Source organism: Galeopterus variegatus, unplaced genomic scaffold (genome assembly GCF_000696425.1).
Source record: "Galeopterus variegatus unplaced genomic scaffold, G_variegatus-3.0.2 Scaffold471, whole genome shotgun sequence".
NCBI classification, from domain to species: Eukaryota; Metazoa; Chordata; class Mammalia; order Dermoptera; family Cynocephalidae; genus Galeopterus; species Galeopterus variegatus.
Genome location: NW_007726582.1, coordinates 419,308 through 441,544, shown reverse-complemented (window position 1 = coordinate 441,544; position 22,237 = coordinate 419,308). Strand labels below are relative to the sequence as shown.

Genomic DNA, 22,237 nt, shown 5'->3' with positions numbered 1-22,237 from the left:
TGTTTAAGAAGATACTTGTCTTAGGTAGCTTGAGCTGCTATAGCAAACTACCATAGGTGGTATTTGGCTTAAACAACAGACATTCATTGCTCATAGGTCTAGAGGCTGAGAGGTCCAAGATCAAAGTACTGGTAGATTCAGCATCTGGTGAGGGCCCTCTTCCTGGCTTGCAGACTTCTTGCTGTATCCTCACATAGAAAGAAGAGAGTGAGCATGCTCTGGTCTCTTTCTCTCTTTGTAAGGACACTAATCCATCATAGGGCCTCCACCCTCATGACTTCATCTAAACCTAATCACCTCCCAAAGGCCCCACCTCCAAGTGCCTTTACACTGGGTGATAGGACTTCAGCATAAGAATTGGGAGGGACACAAACATTCAGTTCATAACAATACTTAACCTTCATAAGCCTCGATTTCATTATCTTTAAAAATAGAAATAATAATACCTACCTTTAAGGTTGTTCTGAGTAGAATTTGGGACATAGTAAGCTTTCAGAAGAGTTGCTGCTGCTATGATTATTGTTAACATTACCTTATTTCAGAGATGTGCTAGAAGTATTTTTGATATTTGTTAAAAGACTGGGCTGGATGAACTCTATATTTTTATTTACCCTTGTGAACATCTTCCGGTTCCGTGGCTCAATTTCTAAGCAGGCATCTTCATGTCAGCCTGTCTCTCCGGTTATGTGTTCTGTCTTTTCCTCTCTCAGTCTTTTTCTCTGTGACTGTTCATTTGTTTCTTTCTGTATCCCTCTCCTTTTGGTGTCTGTCCCTCTCCATTCTTGATTTCATTTTCTCCTCTCCTTTTTTCTTATCATTCTCTATAAAATACGATAGTTTACAGTATATGTTATTTTGCTGTATTTTATCCATCTTTGTTTTACTTCAAAAGATGGTGTCTCGGGGGCTTACATGACTGGGCTTACGTAATCGTGTATATTTTCTGGTCCTGATGCAGAGTCCGGCTTTCCCAGGTGTTAATCAGGACAGACTGGCATCAGAAGGCTGACTTTGGGGGGTTCCGGTCAAGATGGCAGAATAAACGGTTCCCAGTGTCACTCTCTCCCACAAATCAACCAATTTACAACTATAAAAATGTGACATCAACCAAGCTGGGGCTGCTGGAGCTCAGGGGAAGAGGAGGAGAGACGTACGGAGTTCATGAAGGTGGGAGAAACTACGATGAGAGAAAGAAAAAGCTGCTGTGAGTGTTTCGGGCCGCGGCTGCTTTAAGGCTCAAGCTGCTGAGCGCAGGGAGCAGGAGCCGGCAGAAGCCGCAGTTGTGCCCTTCAGATGGAGTTACTTGGAGGTGGCAGGGGAGAAGAGGGCCTTGGCGGCCCCCAGGACAGTGAGACCATTAATAGGGTTCATGTGGACCCACGCAGGAGTGAGGAGCCAGAACAACCAGAAAAGGGAGCCACTCAGAGGCTGGTGAGTCATCGCAAGGGACAGCACCGGGCCAGTCCCATGGGAAGTGTTTGCAGCACGCGCAGTGGGGAAACAGGCCTAGCAGGGGAAACACTGGGGCACAGCACGGACAGACAACCTGCCCCCCAATCAGCACAGGACCACTCAGAGGAGACGGGTCAGGAATGCAGAATTGCACGGGGTGCAGTTTGATGAAAAATTCAGGCCCAGATCAGAGATTCTACAGAACACAGATCCACCAGGTCTCTGGAGAGCTGGAAGTACCTACGAGATCAACCATTAAACCCTGACCTGCACAAAAAGCCTTCCCTAGGGAAACAGCAGCAAAGCAGCAATTTAGCTTAACCACACACTCAAGTACAGGTTCCCACAGGAAGTTCCCCCGTGTTAGAAGCAAAGGACAAAAATTAGTTCCGGCCCAGGCACACCACCAGCACTTTGGGGCCTTCCTGGGAACCAGAGGCTTGGATCCAGGGACCGGACCCCACTCCCACGTCCAGGCAAACTGCCAGTGCCTCGGGGCCAGCATGGGGACTCGAGGCACAGAGAAGGGGACTGGACCCTCCTCCCACAACCAGACACACCACGCCAGCACCTCGAGGCCTGCCCAGGGACCCAAGGCATGGAGAAGGGGACCGGACCTCTCTCCTACAACCAGGAACACCATGCCAGCACTTTGGAGCCTGCCTGGGGACCCGAGGTATGGAGTAGGGGACCAGACCTGTCTCCCACAACCAGGAACACCTAGCCAGCACCTTGGGTCCTGCCCAGTGACCCGAGGTATGGAGCCAGGGACTAGACCCTCCACCCACAACCAGGCACACCATGCCAGCACCTCAGGGCCTGCCCAGGGACCCAGGGCATGGAGAAGGGGACCGGACCTCTCTCCCACAACCAGGCACACCATGCCAGCACCTCGGGGCCCACCCAGGGTCCCGAAGCATGGAGAAGGTGACCAGACCTCTCTCCCACAACCAGGGACACTGTACAAGCGTCTCAGGGCCCGGCCGGGGACCCAAGGCATGGAGAAAGGGACTGGACCCCCCTCCTCCAGCCAGGCACACCAAGCCAGCTCCTTGGGTCTCACCTGGTGACCCGAGGCATGGAGAAGGGGACTGAATGCACCTCCTACAACCTTGCACATGGCACCAGTGACTCGGGGCTTGCCCAGGGACCAGAGACACCACACAACCAGGCATCCCGCCAGTGCCAAGGAGCATACTAGAAACAGCACCTCCATGTAGGTGGCCCACTGCAGCCTCCACAAAAACCATGGCTGCCGCGAGCGCAACTAGACACCACAAGCACCATGCAAATGGTCCGCCAACCACTGAAGTGCATTCACACAAGGAGAGGCACCAGCAGTCAAAGAAAAGAAGAGCCTGTCTCTTTCCACAAAGCCCATTTCAGAGTGACAGAAGCAGCATCTGCTCTATGATAATATTGGGGGACCCGATCACATCTCTCAGTATTGGACAGACCATCTAGGCAACAAATTAACAGAGTAACCATGATTCTTTCAGAAGGAGAGAAGAAATCTAGGCTAATTAGATGGGGGGGAAGGGAGGGAATGGGGGAAGGGGAGAGATTGGACAAGGGGCATAAAGAATAATTGCATATGCTAGTAATATTGATTTGATCAACATATCTTAATGTTCAACGCCCAAAATATGTATAATCGATTTTGATTCAATAAATAAAATAAATTTAAAAAAACAAAAAGAAAGCTGACTTTGTTCTTGTCAGGCTTTATCATGGCTGGTGCTGGGCTGGCATGTGGAATAAAGTTTTATGGTGCCAGGAAGCTGTTTCACATGTCCCCTCACACAGGATAGTAACTGTTTTTCCTCCAGACGTAACCGTGAGGAAGCCTCTCCCTCCCGCTCTGTGGGGGTGGCCCTCCTGGTGGGTTACTGCTCATCATTCCCAGGGTGTAGTAGGTGCTGATGCACCAGCCTCGCTTTACTTCTGTTTTCCCAGCCTCCGTGATATAAATGCAAGTGTTTTATATCCGCTAAGAGAAAACCAGGCATTTGACCGCCTCTGTTTTCCTATGTTTAGCAACTGGCATTTACACAATAGATTTTCACGTATAACAGTACATCCCTTAACCATGGTAATTAAAATCATCTTGAATAGATGTGCTTACACTTAATTATGGATTTTATGTTCTAGTTGATGTAAGCTTGTTGCACATTTATGTTTTTTAGGCTTGTTTATGGCTGAATGTAGATGTTTAAAAGTTATCATTTTTCAGTTTCTTTTAAGAAAAGGCTTGTATAATTATGATTTTTTTTTCTTGTAACATAATTCATTTTAACATTGCCACCATCAGTCAAGCACTAATATAAAGACTTGGATACTGTTTAATTAGTGTGCTGTGACAGGCAAAAAACATGTTGTGAACATTATATAAACTTACAGAATATGAAAATTCTGATGGACTGTTTTAGGTTGCCAGGAAATACTGTCTGGTAAAAGAGGGTAAAAAGATGAATTACCCGAGACTGAATTTTATTTCACTTCTGTTTTTTGGAGACATTCTTAACATAAATATTGTACACCGTGACCCCAGAAATAAGGAACAAAAAGGATGTGTATTCCCTTTTCCTCTGCAGTGCTCTCTTATGAAACAAAATTCAATGAGATATTCACAATTAACATGTGAAAAGATGTTCACCATCATTAGCTATTAGGGAAATGCAAATTAAAATCAATATCACTACACACCTGTCATCAAGGCTAAAATAAAATAGTGATAAAGCCACGTTGTGGCAAGGATGCCAAACAACTGGCTCTCTCACACGTTGCTGGTGGGAACGTAGGATGGTACAGCAACTCTGGGAAGCAGTTTGACGGTGTTCTAAAAACTAAGCATGCAGTTCCTGGGCATTTATCCCAGTGAAATGAACTTATTCTCACACAAAAACCTGTACATGAATGTTTATAATAGCAACTTTATTTGTAATAGACAAATACAAATAAAGGAAACAGTTCAGCTGTTCCTTAGCAGGTGAACGATTGAACAAACTGCAGTCCATCCACCCCATGGAATACTACTCAGCAGCAGAAAGGAACAAACTGTTGATACACACAACAGCCTGGATGAATCTCCAGAGAAATATGCTAGGTGAAGAAAGGTAATCCCAAAAGGTTACATACTGTGTGATTTCATTTATATAACTTTCTCTTAAAAATGACAAGAAGTATAGAAATGGAGAACAGATTAGTGGTTGCCAGGGATTAAGGAAGGAGTGAGGGGGGAGGGAAGTGGGTGTGGCTGCAAAAGGGCAACAGGGAGGGGTCCCTGTGATGGTGGAATGTTCTGAATCTTAACTGCATCTGCACTGATATCCTGATAGTGATGTTGCACCAGGGTTCCCCAGTTAGGGGAAACTGAGTGAAGGATGCATGGGATCTAGCTGTATTTTTTCTTACACCTACATGTAAGTCTACAGTGATCTCAAAATAGAAAGGTTGATCTTAAAAAATATGAGATATTATAGGAATATTCTGATGAAAAATTATTTCCTCCACATATGTGTTTGTTATTCTTTTAGACTCATTTATTGGTGGTTCATTTGATCATTTTCTTACACCTACATGTAAGTCTACAGTGATCTCAAAATAGAAAGGTTGATCTTAAAAAAATATGAGATATAGGAATATTCTGATGAAAAATTATTTCCTCCACATATGTGTTTGTTATTCTTTTAGACTCATTTATTGGTGGTTCATTTGATCGTTCCTTCATTCATTCAAGAAATAATTATTGAGCACTTGATATGTGCTTAATTTGGCCTTCCTATCGAAGGCAATTATTCCAAAATCAAAATTATCAGCAGATTTTAATTACTGTATAGTATAATATAATACCGTGTAAAGGATGCCACCTTATTTTGTTATTTAGTAGTAAGTTTTGTAGCCGGTTTACATTGCTCAGAGCCAGCTTTTCTGTAGATGCATTTTGGGACTTTGGTAACATTAGCGTTAAAATATTAAGTTTTTTCAGGCTATTATTCCTGTGGCTGTGTTTCATGGTGTAGAGCCAATGAGCCTTGATTACATATTCATCTGTGTATAAAAGCAGAAAAATTTTTTGAGTAGAATCAGCGTTCTGTATGGGCTCTTGCTCATCTGTGAAAAGTAGGGTGAATTTTTTGCAGGCAGGTGTGCTGACAGGCCCCTGAGTTTTCCAGGGGGATGGCGGGGGAGGGTGGCGTTTTTTCTCCCAGTTCAGCTTTGGGCTTACCTGGCTACACAGAATGTTCCTTCTGGAATTTGTCAGAGCATGGAACTTTGAGATCAAGACAGCTCCAAAGCTGGGTTTAGAGAGAAACAACTGTGCTTATGGTGAACAACCTAGAAAATAGTTTGTCAGTCCTGTGCTTCTGTGAAAGTCAGCCTCTGAATTAGCCAGAGCAATGGAGGGTCTCTTGTCTTGGGGACTCTGGTCCTCAGGAGAATGACTTTCACTGAATTGTGCTTTGACATAATGTTAGGGGTGTCAGTGTCTAACAAATGAAATGTGTATTTGATAGTTAGAAGTGAAATCTGACAACTTCAGGACTATTTGGGAGATTTTTTTGTATTAGTGGAAGAATGGGAGGGTAGGCCAAGGAGATAAAAGCCAGCCTTACTTGCTTCAGCTGCAACCCTCTCCATCTTTGTCCATTTCTAGAGACCCCTGGGATCCTTATTTGAATAGTAAATTGAGGTTGAAGAACAAGATTAAAATCCTTTTCTGTGCTTTGAACTCTGTGGAACAGGAGTGTATGTTCCAGTGAGTTGTGTTGAGGTGCTGAAGGGATTTTCCCTATGTTATGAATGGGTTAGACCCGGGCTAACTCACCAGAGTTTATGTAATCTAACATGTTTTTGAATCATAATGTTCCGTTAATAGTTTAGTACAGAACCAGCTTTCACTTATTATATTGTTTCTTTCAGAAGATGAGTGTCCGTTTCTCTTTGGTGTGATCTTCCTTTGTTTTCCCTGCTTGGCTGCCATGGCCATAGCAGACGTAGTAACCCCAGGTTCCAATGGCTTTTGGCAAGAGGGCAACGGTGGTGGTCAGGGTTCTTTGGTGATTCTGTGCGGTCCTGAACTTTGGTGACAGATTTCTAATGGCAGTTGGCACTATCGTAATGGTGGGAAAGGAAAGGGAGTTTCTGCATGCCTCAGGCCCTGGCTGGGACAGCCTCTCATCCAGAGGAGACAGTTTGGGATTGTCCATGCTTGGAAATGTTAAAAACGGTAATAGCATGAGTCTAATCGCTTCAAAATTAGCAAGGTTAATAATGACATGAAATTTGGTATACAAATGAGCAACGTACTTTTAGTCACTATTGTTATTTTTTTGTCATAGTCATTAGCTCCACAAATTCAATGTTAACATCTCATCTAATTTTTTTTTTCTTGTAGTCTCAAACCATGAATTATGTGGGACAGCTGGCTGGGCAGGTGATTGTCACCGTGAAGGAACTCTACAAGGGCATTAACCAAGCCACTCTGTCTGGGTGCATCGATGTCATTGTGGTGCAGCAGCAGGATGGCACCTATCAGTGTTCGCCTTTTCATGTTCGGTTTGGGAAGCTGGGAGTCCTGAGATCCAAAGAGAAGGTGGTGAGTGCGGTGCTGCATAGCCTGTCCTCGAGGAGGGGGGAGTTAGTGTCAGTGGGCACATCGCTACTGTGAGCCTTTTGAGCCCCTGCCCCCCCCTTTCTTTTTAATCTGAATGATGACAAAGACATTGGTATGATTCAACCTTTATGTATTGGTTTTGAAGTTGTTTCTAAATTCCAAAAGCCCTACTACAGGAAGTCTCTCAAGGGAAAAAGAAAGAAAATTGTTATGATAATCCTACATGTTGCAACTCAGAAGAGCAAAACAGAAAACCGACTTAATAAATGGGGAAGTTAGGTGTATTTAGAAAAAGAAAGTTTTCCTTTACTTTATACAGCACTTTACAATGTTTAGGGTAATACCTTCATACTAATTGTGAGTGAAATAGGCCGAAGTCATCAAGAAAACATTTGTTTATAGGAAATTGACTAATGCCACATTTTATTTGTTTTGAGAAAGCTGTAAAATCTTACTTGTAATCTAAATTCTGTTATTGATACCAGGTCTTGTCCCCAAATCTGACTGAAATGCTAACTCACAGACCATAGGCTGGTTGCCTTTCATTTGTGTTAGGGAAGATTCATTCAGGAAGAAGGTATTTATGTTGGTTTTTCTTTTCTTTTCTTTTTTTTTTTTATGTCCTCTTCCCTTCAGGTTATCGAGAATTAGAAGGCTTGCTGGTATATATGTTGTCAGTGAAGTTAGAAAACTGAGCTAGTGATAAAACTTTTTAGGTACATGATAGTATTTTCCTTTCTACTCTTTCCCCACAGAATCTACCTAAGTAACGTAGGGAGGTTTTTGTTTTCTGGGTTTCTTTAAACCTGGCAGAAGCCATTTATTACCAAACTAATTTATTTCTCAGAGTCCGAAACTTTTTATGAGCAGTTTCCCTGGTCGGGATGGAGCTTCTTAAGCTTCAAATGCAAGTTTGAAGTACTGTGGATGCAGACACAACCGTCTTCACTGCTGCTATAGCTCTTGCCATCGTGATGGAAGGCAACACTGTTCATAGGTCCAAAGTGACCCTTGACTTTTCCAAACTCTTCTTCAAAGGCAAAATGGAAGAACCTGGCCTCAAACTTGCCAATCCTGGTGGAGGCTGTGGTTACATCCATGGCTTCCTGATCACTGCCCAGCACCACAAGGTCATAGTTCAGGGAGAGGGCAGCTGAGATGACAGGACATTCTGTCTGGCAAGTCTTCTGTTGTTTAATGGTTGTGAAATCAAAGAGCTTAGCCATGTTGTCCTTGCATGTGGTGAAAAACGTGGTCATGTCCCTAGATAACTGAATGTTATTGATCACATAATTTATTGTGCTCCTTAACATTGACTAATACCTCTCCAGACTTGGCACTGTACTGGTTTAACTCTACATGCACTCCCTCCAGGGATCCCCAGAGAGCACTGGTGATCTTTACGTCATTGCAAGGGATCTTCATGTAGGGCCCTGTGTTGTCGATCTGGCTCAGGTCTCGCAGGTCATAGAAGCTGACAAAACACTGACTGCCCATTTGCTTGTCCATAGAGAACATGGTAACATTGCCCCCAAAGTCAAAACCACAGGTTTGGACAGCTGAGTTGGTCTTGAGTTAGGGCCAGCTGCTTCCCTGTTTCACAGTCCCAGAGATGGCAGCTGTTGTTAGCTGAGCTGGTGAGGGCATGCTTGGTGTTCCTGTCAGTGTCCATATGCTGCACAGCTCCAGTATGGCCCATTAGGTGCCCAGCCTCTCACCGTTCACAGTACCATACATAGTCAATAGGCTCCTTGGCCACGGTAAAGAGGAGGTCTCCTTCACGATTATATTTAATCTGCATAATGGACCACTCATGGCTCTGCAGCAGGATCAGCTTCATCCCAGTGGTGATGCAAGGAAAGCAGCAACATTGTAGGGAGGTTCTATCAAGATTTTAAAGCAAAATAGAAGATCCTCAATATTTTCTGGCACAGATCTTACAACATGTGTTAGGGGACCACTGGCATAAATTGGAAGCATCTATTTTCAGCTTTTTGCTCTTTCACATAGCCGATGTTATTTTTTAAATTGAAGTTTCCCTCCATTTAATTAAACATGTTATTTTGAGAGTAAAAGAAAACGGATTTCACAAAACTAGATATTCTTTTTTTTTCTCTCCAAGAAAAGCATCTCATTTCTAAGTGTTACAAAATCGGTTTCCGCTGGAGAGCCATGTTTCAGGCTGGTAGGGTTTTGTGCAATCTGGCCTTTGTTCAGAGTCACCCTTTAGAAAGGAAAAGCAGTTGCAATTTACTTAGTGACGTGGAAACTCTCCATTGCAAAACAATGTTGTTTAGCTTCACTGGAATTTTTTCTTTCTTTCTGGTAATACTAACTTTCAGACTGGATCTGTTTTGAGGGAATCAGCAGCAGACTGTTTATGCACTGCAATTTCTCATTAGTTGTACAAGGACCTATTTGTAAAACTGCTTTCAATGCTTTTTTTTTTTAATGGGTGAGGATGGCCAGGATTGTGGTTTTGGATCAGCAGATTTTGGCTTTTTAAAATGAAACCTACAGGCAGATGTGCTATATATAAGGACTTGTGCATCTGTAAATGGTGACTGAGCAGATAAAATACCTTTTTCTGTATGCTGTGTGCCTCTAATTCAGGAAGTAATACAATTCCTGTGCAAAGCTACATAATTTATTGTTTTAAATATCTTGTCAAACCCTTGAATAGGATTGCATCCATGAGATACAGAGGAAATTCCTTCTTTCCCACTCCCTCCCTGTATCCCAGAAACACAAAGGATATGTTTGGAAAGAAATTTGGCCATTTGATTTACCAGGCTTTCCTGTGACAGTAAAACTGAAAAATGTCTGCCTTGAGATATACTGGCAATTTGCATTAACTGTTTGTCTTATTTTAAGTCAGTTTGGGTTAGGAAAGCTGTTCATTGATTTTAAACTAAGACCCCAAATTTTCAAGTATGGCAACACCTATCAAGTAGACTTAAATCATAACTCCCTTAAAAGCACTGTTTAGAGATATGCAGTACGGTAATTTTTCCACTGCCATTGATACATTTCTTGTTTGATAGAACACCAACATTCTTATTATATTTCCTAACTCAGCGCTGTGTTTAGAGGCTGTTAAAGGTATTATCAGAATTCTCTTTTTCTTTCTCCACCTCTCAGCTCTGCTTCCATTTGTGTGGTTCTCGCTAACGTAAGGTGGCTGCTAGTACTCCAGGCTCACTTCCCATTTACTCAGCCCCAGTGGAAAGAGAGCTATAGTCTTCCTGTCAGTCTTGGAGCACATATATCTCAGGGACCAGTCACTGTGGCTGAGGATGGGATATATTATTGATTGACCTGGCTTGGACAACAGCCCCATCTACTCCCTGAAGCCACGCCTAAGCGTGCAGTGTGAGGTGGAAGATGAATTGATCCCCAAAAGACATCGGAGATATTCTTACTGGAAGAATTGTATGCAAATTGAGTGTCTGCTACATCAAGCATTTCTCAGAGTGTACCAGTTCCATTTCAACATCTCAGTCATATATGTTGAGCAAGACGGAGCCACAGTTTAGGAAGCTTGACTTTATGGAAATGAATGGTTATTTTAGAAACCAGTTTACTAGCATTTAGTACATTAAGATGAGCATCCTCTTTAAAATAACCAACTTGGGAAGCATTTATTACAGCTTGATGCTGTCTCTCAAAATATTTTTACAACATTTTCTTGGGTAGCCTGAAGAACTCATGGCATATTCTTTTAATTATCCTCAATATTTGCACAATTTGATATTAGATTTAATTTTTGGAAAGACCAAACTCCATTCAAAGTCAAATCAAGACAGTAAAGTAAGTAGTCCTACTGAGAAATGTCATATTTGGTCAATAAACTGAATGGCTGTGAAATGGAAGATGGTGTATACATAGTTTAGACTCTAATTATTCCATCTTCTCAGCTACATTGGATAAATGGATAACCTCCAGAAATGAAAATTTTGAAGAATATTAGTTTGAGTCTATTTTTTATCAAACAGAACTACTAAATATTTCATTTGTATTGTTTAACCTAAACAAAGAGTTTATATAGCAACAAATCAACAGTCAGTAAACATTCTTCCTGTGATTATAGAAGAAGCTCTATTCTTGTAGCTGCCTCTGAAATCTTGTACGACTCTAGATGCTTAAGTGACTTCTACCAGCCTGAGTTGCTTTGAAGTAAATATTCACAGTAATATAAAACGTTAAGGAGGCTGACTGGGAAATGAGTTGGAGTTAATTAACATTTGTCTTATTGAAATTGGATTTATGCAGCCGTTTCTTTTAAAAAGTAAAAGGAAAATGAGTTTCTGTGTAAAGGAATCATTTCATTAACACTTCTTAAATTACATAGGATTTTTTAAATTGTTAATTGTCCATTTCCCCATTTTATTTAATAACATTGCTCATTCTTTTTTTTTTTTTTTTTCTTTTTTTTTTTTTTTCTTTTTTTTTTTTTTTCTTTTTTTTTTTTTTTCTTTTTTTTTTTTTTTCTTTTTTTTTTTTTTTCTTTTTTTTTTTTTTTCTTTTTTTTTTTTTTTCTTTTTTTTTTTTTTTCTTTTTTTTTTTTTTTTTGCTGCTTTTTTGTTTATAATTGACATACAGTAAACTGCACAAATTTAAAGGATACACTTTGATACATTTTTAACATATGTTTACATCTGTGAAACTATCACCACTATCAAGGTAAGGGACATTTTGTTGTCCTGTCTTCTTACTCTCCTCTAATCTGTGACAGTTCCTCAGCTTTGTTTTTCATGATGTTGACTTCTTTTAAAACTTCTTATTTTTGAGTTAATTTCAGACTTTTACAGACAAGTTTCAAGTGTAATTTTGTAAGTTTTCATACATTTTCAGCCACTAATGTTAACATTTTACATGGCCGTTGTACAATTATCAGAACCAGGAAATTAACATTGGTATATAATACTATTAACTGAAGACCTCAACCAGATTTCACTAGTGTTTCCACTACTGTCCTCTTTCTGTTCCAGGATCCTGTTCAGAATCCCACGTTGCTTTTTATCCTGCATTCTCTTACAGTTCCTAACTCTTTCCTTATGACTTTGACTGTTAAAGAGTATAGAACACTTATGTAGACTGTCCCTCAATTTGAATTTGTCTTTTTTTTTTTTTAATTGGAGAATAGTACCGTATTTAGAAACAAAGATCTGGTACCGAGACGCGCTCATTACTACTGAAGTATCATTGCTCCTAGGCTGTCTCAGCTGGCAGAACTAGGAAATGTTTGTATATACATACACACATGGATGTCTACATTTCCCTGTAAAAATAATGAGTTCACACGGATTCTTCTGATTCCAGTCCATCACACAGACTTCCTCTCCCTCTACTTATTTGAAATATTTTTCTCTGACAGTGGAAAATGTGGCTCTGATTATCCACAATATACTTATTTGCTCAATCCTAGAAAACACAAAATAGTTTCAGAATTGCTAACCCACATCTGCCAAGAAAATTAAGAAAAAATTATTAACTACCATACAATATTTGTTTATAGCTCTCTCTCTATAAAAATGTGTCACAACGCTGTTTTCCAAAGTTACTTAGGTTAGTTCTTTTCTTCCTCACTCCCTTCAGTGTGGTTATAGTATTCATATATAGGATTTTATAAGAAGCATTTTGACAACATATGTCTGCCTAATTTTTTTTTAAGTGTGTATTACTTATCCCATCATTGCCTGGCTTCTAGGGAGACAGAGCTGCCATCAGGCACTGGGCGTGAACCAGCGTGCAGTCTCTAGTCCGACAGGGTAGTTGGCCCCTGCTGGGAAGACCCAGCTGATGATGCAGTTCGTTCCCACCAGAAGGCTTGGGCCAAGCCAAGCACATGTACGTTACAGACTGTTCTGCTTCCCGTCTTTATTTCCCCAAAGTGTAAAACTGGAGTTTTAAAATGTATCCATAAGAGTTTTAAAAGTTGATGTTCATTTATTATTCTAATATATTTAAAAGTATTCACAGCCTACAGATAAATGACTACATTATTTTTAAGTGGTATAGTTGTATTTAATGTACTGTAAAGACAGTTCTCATTTTGCATGGCAGTGCAGCCCATAAAAAAAACTGGGCAAGTGAGCTTAATAATTAATGGGAAAACTAATGATTTTTTTCCCACATCTTCTACAAATTTTTGTCAAACCTTTAAAAATTTCTCTTACTGCCTGTTATAAATGTATAGGAAAAATTAAAAATAGTAAAATAGTATTTGTTTAGTACATTGCAATTTAAAATATTACAAACATTGAGAACTATAAATATGTTATTCCTTTATAAAAACTTATTAAGAGTGGTTGGATCAGGGCTTGCCTTCTTCTTGACATAAAACTTATGTTACAGAGTGAGCATTTTTCCTGTGTCTTGGCAAACTGGTAAACTACTAAGTTTGGATCAGCTTTCAATTTTTCAGCATTCATTCCTTTAATGTCAGTTGTTTTGCTTATGTCACTTCCTCTGGACCATCTTCATCCTTTTTGTCAAGGCCACTTTCCTTCTTTATTAAGGCAGTAAGAGGAAGCTCACCATATGGAGTTCTTCTGGCTGCATCTCTGGAGTCTTGAACGGTGGCAGGGTCAGTTTCCATAGTCAGTTGTTTCTTCTATAACTCTGTTTATGTTCGGTTTGAATTTTACAGCATTATGACTTTCTGTTTCTTTGCTGCACTTTCATCTTGGCTAATTTTCTCTTTCAATTGTCCATTTTTATAAGACGTCACATGGGTTTATCACTAGGAGATGAGGAAGCCACATGACTATGCGCTTTGCTGTCTATGCCTATGATGGTAGCTGTTTTTTACACAGTGATCTGTGGGCAGAGGAGCTGGCAGTGAAGTTGTACTTTCAGGTTGTAGTTGTTCACAGCTCACATACTGAGGATACTGAAACTTGCACATGTCTGAACCATGCAAGGCAAGACCTGCCTGTGCTATAAATTGGAAAGTGTACAAATGTTTGACAATGATACTTCCCCCATTTTACATCATTTGAGAAATTAAACAATTAAAATTTTTTTAAGTGTTGTAAAAATAGATGGTCAAATATTTTCTTTCAGTCCCTGGTTATCTATCCCTCCCCCTACCCAGGTCCATTTAGTTAGGGGTGGATGTGAGGCAGGTAGCAGTGTTTCCCTGGGGCTGTGGTTCTAGGAACCTCAATACTAAGTTTGAGAAACCGGAACTTAGGCTTAGTTGAGCTTGAATGAAAGGCTCTTTGAGTGCTAAATCACACTTTGTTTCTTCCTTTAGATCGACATAGAAATCAATGGCAATGCAGTGGATCTTCACATGAAATTGGGTGACAATGGAGAAGCTTTCTTTGTGGAGGAGACTGAAGAGGAATATGTAAGTTCTTGTGGGTCACATTCACTTTACACATTGTGCTCAGGCCTCTGGTACATGTCTCAAAACAGAAATGTTCAGCACTTTTCATTGCTGGTTGTACAAATGATTGTTGCTGGTGAGACAAACTTTAGTTTTAGGTTGAACTAAACTGTCGAAAAAGAGCTGGAGAGATGAGGGACTTTTCTCCACACCAAGTTTCAAGGTACAGAAGAGCGTAAAGTAAGCCTTTGTGCTTGCTCTCTTTGTAAGGGAAGGCACTTCTTTTCAAACTTTAATGAGCTTTCTTATTTGGTGTCAATTACAGCTTACACCTTGCCTTCTGTACTTTCAGTTTCTCCTGAGCAGTTAAGGCATATCTATTCTGGCTGTGTATGTATACACATGTGACCTTTAAACTTGGAAAACATTTTTATCATTTTGGCTAGGGATATTATTACACCCCTAACCTTGAATAGTCACATGAATTAATTTATTACGATCTCAAGCAATTAAAATTAGTTGACCTATATACTTTATAAAAGGTAACATGTTTGGCTTCTTTCAGCAAGAAAATACAATTTGTCATGTCCTGCACTCCCCAACATACATACTTCTGTGTATCTATTGATTTGAACAGTGGTAAACCTTTCTTGAGGGGTTTAATGGGTCTTTTAAAAAATTCTGTAGAAGGCATCTTTACATCTTTTTCCATAAAGAATAAAACCTCAAATAGCCAAAATGATAAATGTCAAGTTATTAAGGATACAGGACTACGTTTTTTTGGTTTTGAAGATGAACTGCCAGTTTGGGGTTACAAATTTCACAAAGAAAAATATCAAGAAACAATAGACAATACCAAAATGAGATTATGTGTATCTTTTTTTAGTGTAGTGAGAAGCCAACAACTTAGGTACCAGTATTTAAAGCAGCATTGAAATAGTGTGATTTATGAAGAGGAACTTTACCAGACCAGTGCTTTTCTTAGTATCTTAATTGCTTGTTTTTATATTACCTTGTTTGCATTTACTTGGACTAAACAAAATTTTCTCTCATCAGAGACAGTCAAGAAGCAGAATGAACATAATAAATAACAGTTGTCACTGATTGGATTTTGTGTAAATCAGCAGATACTGTAAGAAAGAGGACCGGGTTATTGATAGTTTGTTACTTAGTTGTCGTCTATTCTGATGGTTCCATTAAAAACTATTCTTAGGTCTAGTGGGAGAATGTCAACTTTCCAGCTTTTATTTCCTATTCCACATATGACCAAATTGACCAGATTTTCTGTAGTGAAATATTTTTATTTCTCTTTGAAATAAAAAAAAAAAATTGTTAATTCATTTAATAGACATTGGAATTACTACTCTATGCCACATACTATGAATAAAATATTGCAGCCCCCCCACCCCGGAGTTCATGATTTAGAGGAGAATAAAAATTAGTAAAAACCCATCTGGCTGCCATTGATTTGCTTTTTGTTTCTCTCAAACATTTCACATTAACTATATGTCATTGACATTCCTTTCAAGTCAATCAGTCTAAATCTAACCCTGTCCTTTAAAAAAGTAGCAGTACAGTATTCCATAGTGTGGATATAATACAATTTATTAACCCTTCTTGTACTGATAGGCATTCAGGTTATTTTCAACTCCCCCTCCAGACCCCAAGCAAACATATCTGTAAATAGAACTAGGAAACATCACCAGAAACAAAACAGCTTTCAAGAAGTAAAGTAAACAAAGACCATTGAATTAAAAGTCAGAGACTGTAGGTTCTCATTTGGATGCCTTGGGGACATTCAGAATATCTTATCACAGTTTCTCTGTAAGTATGTTGCTGGTGAACACAAATTTCTCCTAGATAAACAACACTACATCTCAGGATAATATGTTACCAAAGCTAAGTTCAAAAGCTTAGTAAACAGCAGTTATAGAAATCCACACATTTTTAGGACTATTGTGTAAAAACTTGAGTATTCTAAACTACATGACGTTGATTTGTCTGTGTTACCTACTTTCCATTTCCCTTTGATGATACAAAGGAATGAAGCAAAAGGCTAAGAAGGTTATTTACTGTTCACCAAACTTAGTCATTTTTTCATTAGATTAGGAGCTTACTTCTAAACATTGGGCCTTCATTTTTATTTTGAATTTCTAAAAGGATATGTTAAATGTTATGATTTAAAAACGTACTAGTATATTTTACAGGGTATTGTCTCTCCATAATCACCATCTTCCATCCTCAATTGCTTTAGGAAAGCATAAGCATTAGCCACTGTAAATTCACTGTAGTTCCTCACTTCACTTGCCTATCCTGGTGCCCTTTGTCCTATATGGTGTCCTAATCTGCCTTCTGCTTTATATCCTGTTCTTGCTGTTCTTTGTAAGTTCTTAACAGAGTCCTTTGTAATGCCTTCTCAGAATGTTGCTGCTGCTGCTTTGAACTTCTCCTTGCAGAGAATTTAATTGGCTCTGCTTTAGCTATAGCTTTTGTTCCATGCCAACCTGGAATATCACTTCCTCCCAATGTACTCGGTTTCTTGTACTGAAATGAGCTATCACTTAGTGTGTCTAAACGGTAGAGCAGGCGGTGCCTTAGTTCAGTGACTTTCTTACCTTTAGGGAATATGTATTCTTTCTACCACTGTGAACGTTTATATACTCAAAAATTAATTAATGTTCTGGTTCACTGTTGAGTTTGTCATGAATAACTATTCTTTCCCCTCATTCTCCTTAAGGAAAAGCTTCCTGCTTACCTTGCCACCTCACCAATTCCTACTGAAGATCAGTTCTTTAAAGATATTGAGACCCCTTTGGTGAAACCAAGTGGAGATGAAAGACCATCCCAGAGTTCAGACATCTCACACATCTTGGAAACGGAGACAGTTTTCACTCCAAGTTCTGTCAAAAAGAAAAAACGAAGGAGAAAGAAATGCAAACAGGACAGTAAGAAGGAAGAGCAGGCTGCTTCTCCTGCTACAGAAGACACCTGCGACGTGGGTGTGAGCTCTGAGGATGAGAAGGGAGCCCAGTCTGCAAGGTAGGGCTCTCCTCCTGGGAAGGGTCTGGTGCAGGTACCAGGCATCCGCTCATGCTGTGGGTAGAACGCAGGGAAAGCCAGAAGCTGCCTTCTTCTATGGATACAGGGTGTGAGGTTTGGACTCATTTCTCCCCTTGACAGTTTATTGTGAAACAAGTGGGAGAGGCACTTCTGATCTATCGGCAGCTCTTCAAAATTTGCCATCAGACGTCCTGCTATGGTACTAAAATGTCATTTGTAGCAGACTGGTGGTGTGCCTATTTCCATCCAGTAAGTTTACAAAAACCAAATAGATCATAAGTGAAAAGAAGGTCTGCGTTAATGACTTGCCCCTGGGTGAGCCGATACAGGTGGGCACGTCATCTGTGGAATTTCCCTACCCGGTGCTCTTGTGCTTGGTAGCTCACGTGTTCCTAAGAAGGTTAAAGTTTTGTTTTTAAAATTTTTGTTGTTTTTTGGGGGGTTTTTTTTGTTTTTTGTTTTTTCCCTTCTATTTCTCTCCTAACTTCTACCAATTCTGTTTTACCTCCTCATTTTTTTTTGGCTATCAACTCTGTTGTCTGAGTTCTTGTATTTTTGGTTTAAGGGTTCCCTTCATTGCTAATTGCTTTATTAAATTTTATTTTTTTTAAAAAAATACTATCCATTATTTGCTATTTAGTTTTCAAATTTCCTTGTTTGTCTCATAATTTTTTTAAGAACAATTTGTTCAATAGAGGATCCTAGTAAGGTCTATACATTGCAATTGATTGATGTGTGTCTTAGGTTGCTTTTATTGTAGAGATTCCCTTCTGAATCTTGTTGTTTTCTTGTTATGGTCTTTTAATTTATTTGATGAAGAAATGAGATCATTTGGTTATGGAACTTCCAACAGTCTGCACTGTGTTGATTGTATCTCTGTGGTATCATTTAACATATTCATCTATACCTTCTATTTTCTGTAAATTTCTACTTAGATCTAGAAGCTTGATTGGATTTATGTTCTTTTGTTGGTTGGTTGTTTCGGAGGAGGATGAAATTACTTTATAGTTAAGTATTTCCTTTAGTAGGCATATAAAATGTCTGGTTGTTTCTCTTTGTTAGCAAGCGTTGATAATTGTTATCTAGAGTCATGTATGTCTGAGAGAATGCAAAGTAGCGAAATTCTAATTCTATTGTTTGTTCTTCATTTATTAGTGGAATACTTCTACAAAGAGAAACTTTCCTTAATTATTTAACAACTTTAAGGTACAATTTGTATAGGAAAATCAGAATAAATGCTTGATTATTTTCCCTTTTTATCAGTGTTCAACAAATGAGTTATTTCTCTTGCATCCTGCAAAGTGATCAATAAGTTTTAAAATTGTAATTATAAAATTATTGATTTAAAAACATTTGGGTTTTTTTTTTGTTGTTGTTGTTGTTGTTTTGGCAGCTGGCCAGTACAGGGATTAAGCCCTGGATCTTGGTGTTATCAGCACTGCACTCTAACCAACTGAGCTAACCGGCCAGCCCTAAAAATATTGGCTGTGTTTTAATCCATGGAATTATCTCTTTTGTTGAAGCTCAAATTATTCCATCTTTCACAGGTGAGAGTTTCTTCAGGTTAGCTCCTGAATCCTTTTGACACAACACCTAGCAATCTCATAATTTGTATGCTTTTTAGTGTAACAAGATGTTCCAGGCTCATCTTGGATACTTCCTACCCTAGACAAGTAATTAGCCATTTCTTCATGAAATGCTGATTCTATTTGGTGGCAAGTGGTATTTAGAGACTTCAGTCTCAGTGCTAGGAATACCATTGCTATTGGGTGGGTTATTATTTTTAAACTTTTTCAGCAGCCAAAAAAGGAAATAAAAATTTTTAAAGATAAAACACATCCTGCATTCATATAGATCCTTCCATTTCACATTAAGAACCACTGAGTTGTTAACCCAACCTCATTGATCTTACATACATATATATATCTTTCTTCTGTGTTGAAAATTCTGGTTCTCAGTTTCACCGACATAATTATTTATTTGCTTTATCCCATAATTCACGCAACAATACCAATAATACCATCAAAGTCTGGTTAATAAAAAGTTTTAATATTATTTTACAGTTCTTTTTATTTTTAGCGTCTATACCATTAGAGATGTATAGTCAAATCTTGTGTTTTGTGGTCACTTGAAAAAGTTCTTCTCTGAGGCCGGCCCGGTGGTGCACTGGAGAGTGCGCCACTTGGGAGTGTGGCGGCGCTCCCGCCGAGGGTTCGGATCCCATGTGGAGACCGGTTCCCGCTCACTGGCTGAGTGCGGTGCGGGCGCAACACCGAGGGTTGCGATCCCATTGCCGGTCCCCGGTACGGGCGCGACACCGAGGGTTGCAATCCCGTTACCGGTCAGTAAAAAAGACAAAAAGGAAAAAAAAAAGACAAAATGTAAACAGTCATGAGAGTTCTGAAATAAGTGCTAAGCCAGAAGGGAGACAGACTGGGTCCATTATAGTTCATGATTGTGGGACAGTCACCTCTTCATCTCTCGGGGCCTTGGTTTCTTAACCTATAAGGTAAGAGGATTGAAGTACATGGTTTGCAAGACCCCTTTTAGCTCAGCATCTAGATCCTAAAATAATTTGAGGGAAGATATTTAGGGTCATTAACAGCATATTAAACAGCATGTTGAAGAATCTGAGGGAACAGGAAGCTGACAGCTTTTGTAGCTGTGAGGTCTAGGAGTTGTGTGGGATTGGGGAGTTGGCAGCTTTCATATAACTTTTTCTCCTCAGCCTCTACCACTTAGGAAAGAAATTCTGTTTCTGGAGAAGATACAAAAAATGGGTTTTTATTATGATAAATGGCAGTCTACTCTTTTGGGGGGTACTCTTTACTTGTCAAGAATTTTATTGATAATAGGCTTCTTGAAGGAGGCAGATGAAAGAGGGAATCATTCTTTAAAACAGGTTGCTGTTGCACGGCTATAAGAAACTCATTTGTGGAAATTGGAGAGCTTTAAAGTACACAGGGCTTTGTTTAAACTCTACGTAGTGAGTCTCTCTCCTTTGCTAAAGATGGACTTTTGGCTTGAGTAAAGCATGGAAGCCTTGTTTGTCCTTCCAGAGGATAGATGGGTATGGGTGGGTGGGTGTGTATGTGTGTGCGAGTGGTTTTGTTTTTTGTTTTTTTGTGTTTTTTTGGGTGGCTGGCCGGTAAGGGGACCTGAACCTTTGGCCTTGGTGTTACCAGCACCGTGCTCTTACCAACTGAGCTAAATGGCCATCCCCGTGTGTGTGTATTAAAAACATTGCACCTAGACATAGTTAGCTTTTTGGAGGGAAGAGATGGTGTTCAAAATTGGAGGGTATTATAGTACAATCTTGAGTACCACTAGACAGAACATACCACTGGTGGAAGTACTTCATATACTCAGCAGTAGCAAAAGGATCAGGAACAGACCATCAAAAAGGAATCTCAACTTTTGGGCCAGCCCGGTGGCGCACTGCGCTAGTGCGCCGCTTGGGAAGTGCGGCGGCGCTCCCGTCAAGGGTTCGGATCCCACATACAGACCGGTTCCCGCTCACTGGCTGAGCGAGGCGCGGGGGCAACACCGAGGGTTGTGATCCCGTTGCCGGTCCCGGTCCGGTACGGGGGCGACACTGAGGGTTGCGAACCGCTGCCGGACACGGAAAAAGACAAAAAAAAAAAAAAAAAAAAGGAATCTCAACTTTTAATCCACTAACGTAGACTTGCTTAAAAAGTTGTATGTGGGAGCTAAGTCCAGGGAGCCTAGGACTTTTCACAGACAGCGTCTCTCATCCTGATGCATCTCCTGATCAGTAACTGGCTTCCAGAGAACCTTCCATGGTCTTCTGTAGTGCATGCAGATATTCTAGGTGACATGGATCTCACAGGCACTTTCTGCCTTTCCTGCACTTCATTTCTGATACAGCAAACAGAGAAGCATTTCAGGGCTCCACTCAGTCTGCTGTGAGGTATCTTTTATGGGAAATGTTCTATATCCAAATGCAAACTTGGATCATTAGCCACACTGAAATTCATTGACTAATACTGTACTAAGGTTACTGATAAACATTGTTAGCAGAAGCAGTGATCTTTGACCATGGTAGTTAGCAACCCCATTTATTTTTTACATAATACCAATTAAATAGTTTAAAACTCATTTAGCATCTATAATCTATCCCACATAAATAATTTAGGCTATTTATTTTATCTCTCTATTGGTTTTTTTCCTTCACTTTTTTTTGAGGTATAATTTATACACAACAACATCCACAGGCCTTAAGTGTGTGGTTCAATGAATTTTGACAGTTGTATACATCCATGTAACCTCTGTTAGTTTTTGGTTGAGATAAATGTCAGTTTGCAGCATGATACTGAATCTAAAGAAGTCGGGGAGCACATGTGAAGGCTGACGTGTTCTGTGCACACTGATTATGAACTCCGGCAACCATAAGCCCCCAATCCCGACTGCAAGTTAAACTGTTTAGATCTTCTGTTCAGTGCTGATGTATATATTAACATTCCTGTGTTTTAATGCAGGTATTATCAGTGATCATACTGTTTTCCTCACATTCTAATACGTATACTCCCTTAAATCCTCATGTCACATGTTTGGTTCAGCTTGCTCTATCATGGCCTGCCTCACTGGTCCCCTATTCTCAGGCACCTAAATGTGCCATTTGAAAGTGCTTAACAGGTTTTTAGAAGTCCTGTTTTTTTTGTTTTTTTTTTTTTCCCCTTTTTGTCTTTTTTTTTTTCGTGACCGGCAACGGATCGCAACCCTCAGTGTCGCGCCCGTACCGGACCAGGACC

General features: G+C 39.9%; 1 protein-coding gene and 1 pseudogene across 1 annotated transcript in view; one reads left to right on the top strand and one right to left on the bottom strand.

The window, feature by feature from the left end:
• Nucleotides 1–6,856: 6,856 nt before the first annotated feature.
• Nucleotides 6,857–22,237, top strand: part of LPIN2 (lipin 2) — a 40,664-nt gene continuing 25,283 nt past the window's right edge. The window contains exons 1-3 of the mRNA XM_008569165.1: nucleotides 6,857–7,051; nucleotides 14,331–14,426; nucleotides 17,143–17,444. Coding sequence (XP_008567387.1) covers nucleotides 6,860–7,051; nucleotides 14,331–14,426; nucleotides 17,143–17,444 — 590 coding nt within the window. The 5' untranslated portion in view covers nucleotides 6,857–6,859. The remainder of the gene's footprint in view (nucleotides 7,052–14,330; nucleotides 14,427–17,142; nucleotides 17,445–22,237) is intronic.
• On the bottom strand, nucleotides 7,930–8,909 carry LOC103587647 (annotated as a pseudogene).